Source organism: Oncorhynchus mykiss, chromosome 10 (assembly GCF_057628025.1).
Source record: "Oncorhynchus mykiss isolate SJ-2025 chromosome 10, ASM5762802v1, whole genome shotgun sequence".
In the NCBI taxonomy this organism is placed as follows: Eukaryota; Metazoa; Chordata; class Actinopteri; order Salmoniformes; family Salmonidae; genus Oncorhynchus; species Oncorhynchus mykiss.
Window position 1 is genome coordinate 78,508,193 of NC_143031.1, and position 14,308 is coordinate 78,522,500.

Below are 14,308 nucleotides of genomic sequence, written 5' to 3' on the forward strand. Positions count from 1 at the left end.
AGCAATACATCCTTTACTGTCTTTGAGGGCCCTGGTCTAAAGTAGTGCACTGTAAACGGAATAGGGTGCCATTTGAGAGGCAGAGACATTTCTCCCCTCGACTCATTCCTTATAACAAAACCTCAACAACACAAAACACAAGCATACACACACACACACACACACACACACACACACACACACACTTCTCCAGCAAAACCACAACCGTCCAGTGTTCTCTGTAAGGGCATGGAATTTACGTTATCACTCCAGATTTTTGCTAGCCAGCAACAAATAAGGTGTCTCGTTAAAAACCACTGGTGCATCAATCTCAGTAACTTGATACATTGTTTTGCTGTGTTTCAATCCACCGCTTCCACCTGCAGAGCTACAGCTGTTTGTTAGACCAGGAGACGTCCCCAAAATCTGTCTTCTCACAAACACGCCTGTAGCATCCGAACGGTTTACCCTACTAACTAATATGACCCCACTGTAGAAAGGGGAGACTCCCACGATGTTCTGCTACACAGAAACAAATGAGGTCTCTTAAAACAACAGTATCTCAGAGCCTCACTGCAGAATCAGACGTTTCTCCGTGAACGTCACATTTCTATGGTTCAGCCGTTCATTCCAAATGATTCAGCCGTTCATTCCAAATGGTTCCATCCGTTCATTCCAAATGGTTCAGCCGTTCATTCCAAATGGTTCAGCCGTTCATTCCAAATGGTTCAGCCGTTCATTCCAAATAGTTCAGCCGTTCATTCCAAATGGTTCAGCCGTTCATTCCAAATGGTTCAGCCGTTCATTCCAAATGGTTCAGCCGTTCATTCCAAATGGTTCAGCCGTTCACTCCAAATGGTTCAGCCGTTCATTCCAAATGGTTCAGTTAACTGTAAAAGTTTAATAAGGTTCAAACAAAACAATACACATACACACACACACACACACACACACACACACACACACACACACACACACACACACACTGCAAGAGATCAATGACTTGCTATAATGCAGACCACGTAACAAAACACTATTGGATTGAATTGGTTGGGGACGGAGAGGGAGGGGTGTGTCTGTGTGTGTTGGTTTGGGAGAGAGGGGGATTGGTTTTCATCAGAACCTTTTAATTAATGGATGAAACAACGTCCTGAGATCAGGACCAGTCAGAAATGGGTTTTAATGTTAGATATTCCAACTTATTCAAATCACCCCCCCCCCCCCCCCCTGTCAGACACACACACCTCCCCCTGTCAGACACACACACACACACACACACACCACCCCCTGTCAGACACACACACACATACACATTCCCGTTAGACACACACACACACACACACACACACACATCCCCCTGTCAGACGCCTTCAGCCCTCTGCTCTCAGACACGGAGGAGGAATCGTCGTGTTCATGGTCAATTAAACTGCCTACTTCTCCTGTTAAAAGCAGACCCCTGACGGTCTCTGATGGTCAACTACTCCAAGAAGAATATGACACACACACACGCAAACACACACTAATCCACCAACACACACACACCCAGCTAATGTAGAAGACACACTCTCTCTCTCTTTCTATGTCTCTGTCTCTCTGTCTCTCTCTATATATGTCTCTGTCCCTCTACCTATCTTTCCCTCTCTCTCTCTCTCTCTCTCTCTCTCTCTCTCTCTCTCTCTCTCTCTGTCTCTGTCTCTGTCTCTGTCTATCTCTCTCTCTCTCTCTCTCGCTCTCTCTCTCTCACCAATGTATGAGGAATACTAGTTAAAGCTCTGGGGAAGCCATAACATTAGACGAAGAAGGATAAGTTCCACTGGAGAGAATATGAGTACAGAGATTGTTCAAATACCAGGGGACTAGCTAGGGGATGGGGATGCTCTACTGTCTTGTGTGACAGGCAATCACTTCTTAACCAAACAGCGCTCGGGAAGGGAACCAAGAGCAATAGATGAGTTGAAGAGCTGTTTTTAGAATGGAGTTTAGGCTGGTTTTAAGATATGTCGATTTGTATGTAGAGATATACCGCTTAGCCAAACAACGCTAGGGAAGGGGAGCAAGTGCAATAGATGAAGTGATCTGTAGGTAGAGACATACCAACATGAATGACCTCATTATATATGGTGATCTGTATGTAGAGACATACCAACATGAATGACCTCATTATATATGGTGATCTGAATATAGAGACATACCAACATGAATTACCTCATTATATATGGTGATCTGAATATAGAGACATACCAACATGAATGACCTCATTATATATGGTGATCTGTATGTAGAGACATACCAACATGAATGACCTTATTATATATGGTGATCTGAATATAGAGACATACCAACATGAATTACCTTATTATATATGGTGATCTGAATATAGAGACATACCAACATGAATTACCTTATTAAATATGGTGATCTGAATATAGAGACATACCAACATGAATTACCTTATTAAATATGGTGATCTGAATATAGAGACATACCAACATGAATTACCTTATTATATATGGTGATCTGAATATAGAGACATACCAACATGAATTACCTTATTATATATGGTGATCTGAATATAGAGACATACCAACATGAATTACCTTATTAAATATGGTGATCTGAATATAGAGACATACCAACATGAATTACCTTATTAAATATGGTGATGTGAATATAGAGACATACCAACATGAATGACCTTATTATATATGGTGATCTGAATATAGAGACAAACCAACCATTCTCTACAGTGCCATTCTATATAGTACCATTCTATATAGTACCATTCTATATAGTACCATTCTATATAGTACCATTCACTATAGTACCATTCTCTACTGTACCATTCTATATAGTACCATTCTTTATAGTACCATTCTCTACAGTACCATTATATATGGTACCATTCTTTATAGTACCATTCTCCACAGTACCATTCTCTATAGTAGCATTCTCTATAGTACCATTCTCTACTGTACCATTCTATATGGTACCATTCTTTATAGTACCATTCTCCACAGTACCATTCTCTATAGTACCATTCTCTACAGTACCATTCTCTACTGTACCATTCTCTACTGTACCATTCTATATAGTACCATTCTTTATAGTACCATTCTCCACAGTACCATTCTCTACACTACCATCCCATATAGTACCATTATCTACAGTACCATTCTATATAGTACCATTCTCTATAGTACCATTCTCTATAGTGCCATTCACTATAGTACCATTCTATATAGTACCATTCTGTATTGCACCATTCTCTATAGTACCATTCTCTATAGTACCATTCTCTACAGTACAATTCTCTATAGTAACATTCTCTACAGTACCATTCTCTACAGTACCAGTCTCTATAGTACCATTCTCTAAAGTACCATTCTCTATAGTACCATTCTCTACAGTACCATTCTATATAGTACCATTCTCTACAGTACCATTTTCTATAGTACCATTCTCTACAGTACCATTCTATATAGTATCATTCACCACAGAAACATTCACTATAGTACCATCCTCTACAGAAACATTCTCTACAGTACCATTCTATATAGTACCATTCTCTATAGTACCATTCACTATAGTACCATTCTCTACAGTACCATTCTCTACAGTACCATTCACTATAGTACCATTCTATATAGTACCATTCTCTATAGTACCATTCTATATAGTACCATTCTATATAGTACCATTCTCTATAGTACCATTCTCTACAGTACTATTCTATATAATACCATTCTATATAGTACCATTCTCTACAGTACCATTCTCTATAGTACCATTCTCTACAGTAACATTCTCTACAGTACCATTCTATATAGTACCATTCTCTACAGTACCATTCTTTATAGTACCATTCTCTACAGTACCATTCTCTATAGTATCATTCACCACAGAAACATTCACTATAGTACCATTCTCTACAGTACCATTATATAATATCATTATATATAGTACCATCCTCTACAGAAACATTCTCTACAGTACCATTCTATATTGTACCATTCTCTATAGTACCATTCACTATAGTACCATTCTCTACAGTACCATTCTCTATAGTTCCATTCACTATAGTACCATTCTATATAGTACCATTCTCTATAGTGCCATTCTATATAGTACCATTCTCTACAGTACCATTCTCTATAGTACCATTCTCTACAGTACCATTATATAGTATCATTATATATAGTATATATAGTACCATTCTACATAGTACCATTCTATATAGTACCATTCACTATAGTTCCATTCTATATAGTACCATTCTCTATAGTGCCATTCTATATAGTACCATTCTCTACAGTACCATTCTCTATAGTACCATTCTCTACAGTACCATTATATAGTATCATTATATATAGTATCATTATATATAGTACCATTCTCTATAGTACCATTCTATATAGCACCATTCTCTACAGAAACATTATTTACTGTACCATTCTATATAGTACCATTCTCTATAGTACCATTCTCTACAGTACCATTATATAGTATCATTATATATAGTACCATTCTCTATAGTACCATTCTCTACAGTACCATTCTCTACTGTACCATTCTCTACTGTACCATTCTATATAGTACCATTCTTTATAGTACCATTCTCCACAGTACCATTCTCTACACTACCATCCCATATAGTACCATTATCTACAGTACCATTCTATATAGTACCATTCTCTATAGTACCATTCTCTATAGTGCCATTCACTATAGTACCATTCTATATAGTACCATTCTGTATTGCACCATTCACTATAGTACCATTCTATATAGTACCATTCTCTATAGTACCATTCTCTATAGTAACATTCTCTACAGTACCATTCTCTACAGTACCAGTCTCTATAGTACCATTCTCTAAAGTACCATTCTCTATAGTACCATTCTCTACAGTACCATTCTATATAGTACCATTCTCTACAGTACCATTTTCTATAGTACCATTCTCTACAGTACCATTCTATATAGTATCATTCACCACAGAAACATTCACTATAGTACCATCCTCTACAGAAACATTCTCTACAGTACCATTCTATATAGTACCATTCTCTATAGTACCATTCACTATAGTACCATTCTCTACAGTACCATTCTCTACAGTACCATTCACTATAGTACCATTCTATATAGTACCATTCTCTATAGTACCATTCTATATAGTACCATTCTATATAGTACCATTCTCTATAGTACCATTCTCTACAGTACTATTCTATATAATACCATTCTATATAGTACCATTCTCTACAGTACCATTCTCTATAGTACCATTCTCTACAGTAACATTCTCTACAGTACCATTCTATATAGTACCATTCTCTACAGTACCATTCTTTATAGTACCATTCTCTACAGTACCATTCTCTATAGTATCATTCACCACAGAAACATTCACTATAGTACCATTCTCTACAGTACCATTATATAATATCATTATATATAGTACCATCCTCTACAGAAACATTCTCTACAGTACCATTCTATATTGTACCATTCTCTATAGTACCATTCACTATAGTACCATTCTCTACAGTACCATTCTCTATAGTTCCATTCACTATAGTACCATTCTATATAGTACCATTCTCTATAGTGCCATTCTATATAGTACCATTCTCTACAGTACCATTCTCTATAGTACCATTCTCTACAGTACCATTATATAGTATCATTATATATAGTATATATAGTACCATTCTACATAGTACCATTCTATATAGTACCATTCACTATAGTACCATTCTATATAGTACCATTCTCTATAGTGCCATTCTATATAGTACCATTCTCTACAGTACCATTCTCTATAGTACCATTCTCTACAGTACCATTATATAGTATCATTATATATAGTATCATTATATATAGTACCATTCTCTATAGTACCATTCTATATAGCACCATTCTCTACAGAAACATTATTTACTGTACCATTCTATATAGTACCATTCTCTATAGTACCATTCTCTACAGTACCATTATATAGTATCATTATATATAGTACCATTCTATATAGTACCATTCTCTATAGTACCATTCTCTACTGTACCATTCTCTATAGTACTATTCTCTATAGTACCATTCTCTACACTACCATCCCATATAGTACCATTCTCTATAGTACCATTCTCTATTGTACCATTATCTACAGTACCATTATCTACAGTACCATTCTCTGTAGTACCATTCTCTACAGTACCATTATCTACAGTACCATTCTCTACAGTACCATTCTCTATAGTACCATTATCTACAGTACCATTCTCTATAGTACCATTCTCTACAGTACCATTATCTACAGTACCATTCTCTACAGTACCATTCTCTATAGTACCATTCTCTATAGTATCATTTTCTACAGTACCATTATCTACAGTACCATTCTCTATAGTACCATTCTCTACAGTACCATTATCTACAGTACCATTCTCTATAGTACCATTCTCTATAGCACCATTATCTACAGCACCATTATCTACAGTACCATTATCTATAGTACCATTCTCTATTGTACAATTATATATAGTACCATTCTATATAGTATCAGTCTCTATAGTACCATTCTCTAGAGTGCCATTCTATATAGTACCATTCTCTATAGTACCATTCTGTTTACTACCATCCTCTATAACACCATTCTCTATACTACCATTCTCTATAGCACCATTCTATATAGTACCATTCTATATAGCACCATTCTCTGTTGTACCATTCCCTACAGTCCCATGGACAGCTCCTCTCACTTAGTCTCTATAGTATTGAGCAGAATACTGTACCTATTCAGAACCATGGACAGCTCCTCTCACTACAGCCCTAATGTACTGAGCAGCATACTGGACCTATTCAGAACCATGGACAGCTCCTCTCACTACAGCCCTCATGTACTGGGCAGAATACTGTACCTCTTCAGACCCATGGACAGCTCCTCTCACTACAGCCCTAATGTACTGAGCAGAATACTGTACCTCTTCAGACCCATGGACAGCTCCTCTCACTACAGCCCTAATGTACTGAGCAGAATACTGTACCTATTCAGAACCATGGACAGCTCCTCTCACTACAGCCCTAATGTACTGAGCAGAATACTGTACCACTTCAGACCCATGGACAGCTCCTCTCACTACAGCCCTAATGTACTGAGCAGAATACTGTACCTATTCAGAACCATGGACAGCTCCTCTCAGTACAGCGGCAGTTTAAGTGGTATGGTGTGCCCATATGCATTATGTCATTATTTGCAGTCTTTTCACAGTGCGTGTAGTACCTCACAGTCCTGTTGTGCTACACTGAAAGCTTCAGCTTTTTGGACAGCTCTGCTTCAGCACCATGCTGGCAAAACACATTGTCTCTCTGCTCTTTCTCAGACTCAGAGGGAAAACTACTTACTGCTAACCCTTCGTTATACTGTGCATAAAGACTACCGCTGACCATTTCACAATGCATCTACCATACAATACTGTTCATTACTCAACCCTAGTATAGGCCTACCATTGAACCTAAAATGGTTATTTTGCTCTCCCCATAGGAGAACTCAATGAAGAACCTTTGTGGTTCCAGGTAGAACCCTTTTTGTTCCAGGTAGAACCCTAATTGGTTCCAGGTAGAATCCTACCCAAAAGAGTTCTACCTGGAACCAAAATGGGTTCTCCTATGGGGACGGTCGAAGAACCCTTTTGGAACCATTTTCTTGTCTTTTTCTAAGAGTGTAGAGAGCACTATTACTGCCATTCATTTCACCCCACATAACACACTGGACAGAGGTACAGTACTCAACTATCATTACAACATTAACACAACATGTCATTCTCACTCGTTGTATACCAACATAGTCAACAGAGTCTAGTGTAATGCAGTCATCTATTTCACAATATTTTGTTATCATGCAATATGGAACCCTATGCTCGCGGTCCATTTCACAATAAGTCTACCATACAAAGCAATAATGTATGGGATTCAACTATATCATTACAACTCCATCATTGGCAAGGAATGTAGTTGTTAGAGGTAGCAAAGCAAGCAGTGAAGAGAGCTGTGCTACAGTCAATGAAAGTCATTTATTTCACATGAAGTCTACTGTCCAATATTGTGCTGCCCCTCTGCTCATCCAGACAACGGTACAGCCCCTTACAGTCTGCCCTGTAGAACAGAAGTCAGCTGCAGTGCAGTCTAACTGCTTTGAGGCGTTGCCACCTGTATCAATATTATGGTCTGCTCCGGGACACTATAAGTATATGTTCCTGTGCTGCTACCTCTGATAATGACATCATAATTGCTTTTTTTTTGTGTTCATTGCATTAAATATTAACGGTAGGCCACCGTTCTCTCATCAACGTCTCTGTCCCTTTCCCCGTCAAACCCGCCACCCGCAAAACCATCAGCCATTGCCATCAACCCCGGTTATGACACCGTCCGTCAGAAAACTATGTTGGCATTTGTCATTTCAGAGCCGTTAAATTATACACGCTCTCATATTGAAACGATAATATCCGGGGTGACATGGCTTTTACTTAATCATGTCTCTGGGTAAAGAATGTGTCCGTCGGGCCTAATAGACACAGATCTAGGATCAGATCGTATCTTAACCATTATGAGAGGAATATGTAAAAACTGGTCTGAGATCACAGATCTAGGATCAGATCGTATCATCACCATTATGAGTGGAATATGTAAAACTGGTCAGAAAGCAGCGTTTATGAGGAGACCTCAGCCTCAGTAAAGACACAGATCTAGGAATAGTTCCCTCCCACCAGGTTGCATCGTAACCAGTACGAGGGGAATATGTAAAACTGTTCTGAGAGCAGTGTTTATGGGGAGACGTAGAAATATCCTCTCTTATACAGAGTACCGCTAACAATCACTAGGGGGCGACCTTGGTCTCTAAATGTTGGGAAGATTCCTTCAGAAGGATTCTCTCTCTCACTCTCTCTCTCTCTCATCCCACTACTAGAGTGCCAGTCTGATTTTGTCACAGAGAATCAGAGAAGACAAGTATGGTAATTCATCCAGCAGTATCTCTAGCGTTTTGTCTGTGAGACTTGTTATGTTACAAAATCATCTAAACACCATATTGCTTAAATCCAGTCTACAATGGTCATGTCTGTTTTGTATTACGGTCCCGTAATTGCTGCGTGACTATCTATTAAATACGGAATCGGAAGCTTATGTTAATTACCCTCAACGACATTTTGTCTGTTTGTATACTCCAATAAGTGGGTCAGGAAGGACGCTTAGATTTGCAGCCTTCCTCTCTTTCTGTTTATCCTTTTTTGTTCCTTTCTTTTCAAATCACTGCATAGACTGATGCTCCGTGCCAAATGGCACCTTACACCCTACGCAATGCACTCCTTTTGACCAGGGCTCGTGGTAGTGCACTATATAGGGAATACGGTGTAATTTGGGACGCAAGCACATAGCCTATTAAACCATATGGCTTACGAATCAAATAAGTAGGTTAGGGTGATGAAATGAGTTTCATTGCTAAGGTCGGAGAGAGTGGGCTAATGATGAAACAGTGAAGATAGCGGTACTAACATGCTAAAGGCTATTAGCATGACTTTGGCTATGCTACATTAAACGGAATATGAATTATGGGATGCTCCATTCAGACACCCTATTCTCTGGGTAGTGCACTATTTTTTTGACTAGGGGCCTATATGGCTCTAGTTAAATGCAGTGCACTATATATAGGGATTGTGGTGCCATTTGGGATACAAACTATATGCACGTCTGTCCTTGGTATGTCCTTTATAAACAAATGATCGTTGTGCCTAAAGAAGAAAGATTGCAATTAAAACATGTTGATCATTTACTCCCATTTTACAGCTATTTTGTTTTTACAGCTTTACGTTAATTATATGTCTACTTCATTGTGTCTTTACCGCACCAACAGAACAGAATATTGATCCATACTATCATATTATTTACAACGATAGTTGTGCGGATGAAGGAATTTGGGAATGAACACAAACATGTTTATAACGGATTCCTTCCTCATATTTGAACAAAACATCATCTTGATAGACATCATACATTAATCATGCTTATTGATAACTTGACAGGGGACGGGGTTAATTAAAAAGTTTCGGCAATCTTCAATCCCGTTTGTTTTGACCGCCAGAGGGCACGTGCGTCATGACGGCGGGTTGGAATTGGCAACATCCCCAAGCTTTGGTTCTAGGTTACTACATCAATAACCAACGGTCAGGTATCATAAGAAAGAAGACGGCCTACTGACTACATCCTAGCTGGTGACTGCATCAATACTCAATAGCCTATGTTCACCAATCACAGATAGACCGATAGAGAATGCGAAAGCAAATGTCGTGTTGACCATTCAACATAACATGACGACCTGGGCATGAATGAGTCAGTGTGAGTCACGGACTAGTATAGGCTACATCATCATTATCGATAGCCTATATGGATAGTGTGTTCGTGTGTGCGTGCTTAATTGCACTCGAGTGTTTGCTTGACAGTACGGAAGGAAAATCATTAGAGATTTGCGTCACTGGAATAGAGCGCTATATTACCTGTGGTCACGGACTGTTTTGGTCTATACCACACACACACACACACACACACACAACTCTAGCGAGGCTTTCATTTTAAACAGCAGCTATTGAAATAAAACACTCATTCCATCTTTCCCTACAAGGTTGTTGTTGCTTGCCTGGGCATAGTCTCTAGTCATTACCTTCGTGTTCATTCATCAAACTGAACCGAAGAAGAAAATAACACATTACGATGATGAATAGGCGATTTCTACAATATTCACTTTCAAAATTCGCTGGCTGCGCTTTTAACTTAAAGCCATCATGTACCGGGAGCCTATGCTTCTTAAACGATGCTTTGTGCCAAGACGTTACCCGTCGACGGATTTGCAAATTCACATTCCACCCGTTGCCCACTAGTTGACTATTTCATTCACGGGATATGTGAAATATTTTATTTCTGTCCGGTGTGTGGGTTGACTGGGGCTTCATGCTCGTGTTTGCACGGGGCTGGGGCAGTGGCTCGAGCGCCACCACCGCTTGATGGCTGGTGTTGTTAGTAAAGAGAAGGGTCCGGGCAGGTCCGTGGGACGGTGCGCGCTGGCTGGCATTCCGGTGCCCCAATCAGGAGTAACCTCGTCGGGTGTCTGCGGACACTATTGGCTGGTGGGAAAAGATGCTGTGCGCAAAACCAACCCCGCTCCCCCTCACTCGCTTTACAGGAGTGGAGCAGAGAGGATCATCCGCTTTCCTTGCTGCTCAGCCGCACTGATTATAGAGCGAGAGAGAAAAAGCGAGAGAGAAAGTTCAATTTGTCGTTTATTTACATGTTGGCAAACCGTGTTCAAGTTTAGGATTTTAGGCGAATGGTGCTTTCTGGAGTTATGCATTCGTGAAGGAACGTTTTGACATTTTTATGGCACTTAGTTGGGACTTGATACGTGTGAGGATTCCATCTGTGGGTGAGGATTGTAATTATGGTCTACACGTCTTGCCTCCCTCTGCCTGCTGAGATGTTGGCGCTTCGGCCAAAATTCACAAACCTGGACTGAATATATCATTTTTTTTTTTTGCTGAAAGAAGAGAGGATGAAATGGCCGTGATTCTCACGACTCAAATACAGGAATGCTTTCCGGTTGACACGACGACGCAAAGAGCGAAAGAAGGAATAGCTGATTTGGGTTTGGGTAGCAGCCGTAGTTTTATTTTCATTATTGCAGCTTTTGATTCCGCCTTATTCCTGCGAACCGAAGCTGGGATGGGAAACGCTTTGTTCGAGTAAGAAATCGGAGTAATACCCACGACATATATCCAAGTGCACTTGAGAGAGGAAGAGTGAGAGGAGTGGAAATGATGTTATTATTCCCGCTCCTTCTCTCGGTCTTGCTGGATGGAGCCGTGTGCCAGCTGCGCTTCTCTCTTCCGGAGGAGCAGGAACACGGGACAGTCATTGGGAATATCGCGGAGGATTTGGGGTTGGACATCACCAAACTTTCCGCCCGCCGCTTCCAGACTGTGCCCAGCTCGCGGAACCCTTACTTGGATGTGAACCTGGAGAACGGGAATCTTTATGTTAAGGAGAAAATAGACCGGGAGGAGATATGCAGGCAGACAGTACCGTGCAACCTGCACCTCGAGGTGTTTCTGGAGAACCCGCTCGAGCTTTTCCGCGTGGAGATCGAGGTGATGGATATCAACGACAATCCCCCCACTTTCCCTGAGACAGACATCACTGTGGAGATAACGGAAAGTGCCACCCCAGGTACCCGGTTCCCGGTGGAGAATGCTTTCGACCCGGACGTCGGGACTAACGCGCTCAGCACCTACGCCATAACGAACAATAACTATTTTTACCTGGATGTTCAGACACAGAGCGACGGGAACAAGTTTGCGGAGTTAGTGCTGGAAAAACCGTTAGACCGGGAGCAGCAGGCAGTGCATCGGTACGTGCTCACGGCAGTAGACGGAGGCGTGCCACAACGAACGGGCACCGCGCTCCTGGTCGTTAAAGTCCTGGATTCCAACGATAACGCACCCATCTTCGACCAGTCGGTGTACACTGTGAGCCTACGGGAGAATTCACCAGTGGGCACTCTGGTTATTCAGCTGAACGCCACTGATATAGATGAAGGGCAGAACGGAGAGATAGTGTATTCATTCAGTAACCACAACCCGGCGCGGGTAAAGGATCTGTTTAAAATCGATGCCAGGACGGGGAGAATAGAGGTGGCTGGGGAAGTGGACTATGAGGAGAGTAGTACACACCAGATATATGTCCAGGCTAAAGACCTGGGAGCAAACGCCGTGCCCGCGCACTGCAAAGTCATGGTCAAACTGGTCGACGTTAACGACAACACACCGGAGATCAGTTTCAGCACGGTGACCGAGTCTGTGAGCGAGCAGGACGCCCCGGGCACCGTCATAGCCCTCTTCAGCGTCACCGACCGGGACTCGGGCGACAACGGGCTGGTAAGCTGCGAGATTTTGGGTGACGTTCCTTTCAAACTCAAATCTTCATTTAAAAACTACTACACCATAGTAACGGATGGAATATTAGACAGAGAAAACACAGACTCGTACACAATCACCGTTGTAGCCAAAGACCAGGGGCTCCCCTCCCTCGCCACGAGCAAATCCATCAAGGTACATGTTTCCGACGAGAACGATAATGCACCCCGCTTCACGCAGCCAGTTTACGATGTGTATGTGACGGAGAATAATGTACCAGGTGCTTTTATTCACGCGGTGAGCGCCGTGGACCCTGACGTTGGTCCGAACGCCCTCATTACCTACTCCATATTGGAGTGTGACATCCAGGGCATGTCCGTCGACACCTATGTGTCAATCAACCAGGACACTGGTTACCTTTATGCACTGCGTTCATTCGACTATGAACAGTTGAAAGAGTTTAGCTTTATGGTGCAGGCCAAAGACTCCGGGAGCCCAGAGCTCTCCTCCAACAGCACCGTTAATGTCATTATTGTGGACCAGAATGACAACGCGCCGTCGGTGATAGCCCCTATCGGTAAGAACGGCACCGCCAAAGAACACCTGCCACGCACCGCCGAGCCGGGCTACCTGGTCACGCGTATTGTCGCCATGGACGCAGATGATGGCGAGAACGCACGGCTCTCCTACAGCATTCTGCGTGGCAACGAGATGGGCATGTTCCGCATGGATTGGCGGACGGGGGAGCTGCGCACAGCCCGCCGCGTCTTCACCAAGCGCGACCCACAGGGCTCCTACGACCTGCTGATTGAGGTGAGGGACCACGGCCAGCCGCCACTCTCCTCCTCGGCTAGCGTGAGTGTGATCCTGGTGGATAGTGTGATAGATGGACGGAGTGGAGACCGAGGAGGATCTTCCTCCAAGTCCAAAGAGACCTCTCTGGATCTCACCCTCATCCTCATCATCGCCTTGGGTGCCGTCTCCTTCATCTTCCTCCTGGCTATGATCGTGCTGGCTGTGCGCTGCCAGAAAGACAAGAAGCTGGACCTGTACACGTGCCTCATGGCGGGGGAGTGTTGCCTGTGCTGCAGCCCGTGTTGCTCGCGCCAGGCGCACGGCAGGAAACAGAAGAAACTCAGCAAGTCGGACATCATGCTGGTCCAGAGTACCAACGTCTCCACCGGTGTGGGCGCTGTGGGCCAGGTGCCTGTGGAGGAGTCGGGTGTCAGCGGCGTCGGGATGGGAGGTGGGTTTGGTTCCCATCATCAGAACCAGAACTCCTACTGCTACCAGGTGTGTCTGACACCGGAGAGCGCTAAAACGGACCTGATGTTCCTCAAACCATGCAGCCCCTCGCGCAGCACCGACACGGA

General features: G+C 42.3%; 1 protein-coding gene across 8 annotated transcripts in view; it reads left to right on the forward strand.

Moving 5' to 3' along the window:
• Positions 1 to 10,999: 10,999 nt before the first annotated feature.
• The window catches only part of LOC110514880 (protocadherin-10), a 33,074-nt gene continuing 29,765 nt past the window's right edge, over positions 11,000 to 14,308 (forward strand). For 5 of the 8 annotated variants that reach the window (XM_090188038.1, XM_090188040.1, XM_090188042.1 and 2 more), the window contains exon 1: positions 11,200 to 14,308. This exon is cut by the window's right edge and continues 88 nt beyond it. In XM_090188038.1, the coding sequence (XP_090044164.1) occupies positions 11,838 to 14,308 (2,471 nt within the window). In that variant the 5' untranslated portion in view covers positions 11,200 to 11,837. The other 3 variants (XM_090188041.1, XM_090188037.1, XM_090188039.1) reach the window with 3 other exon arrangements.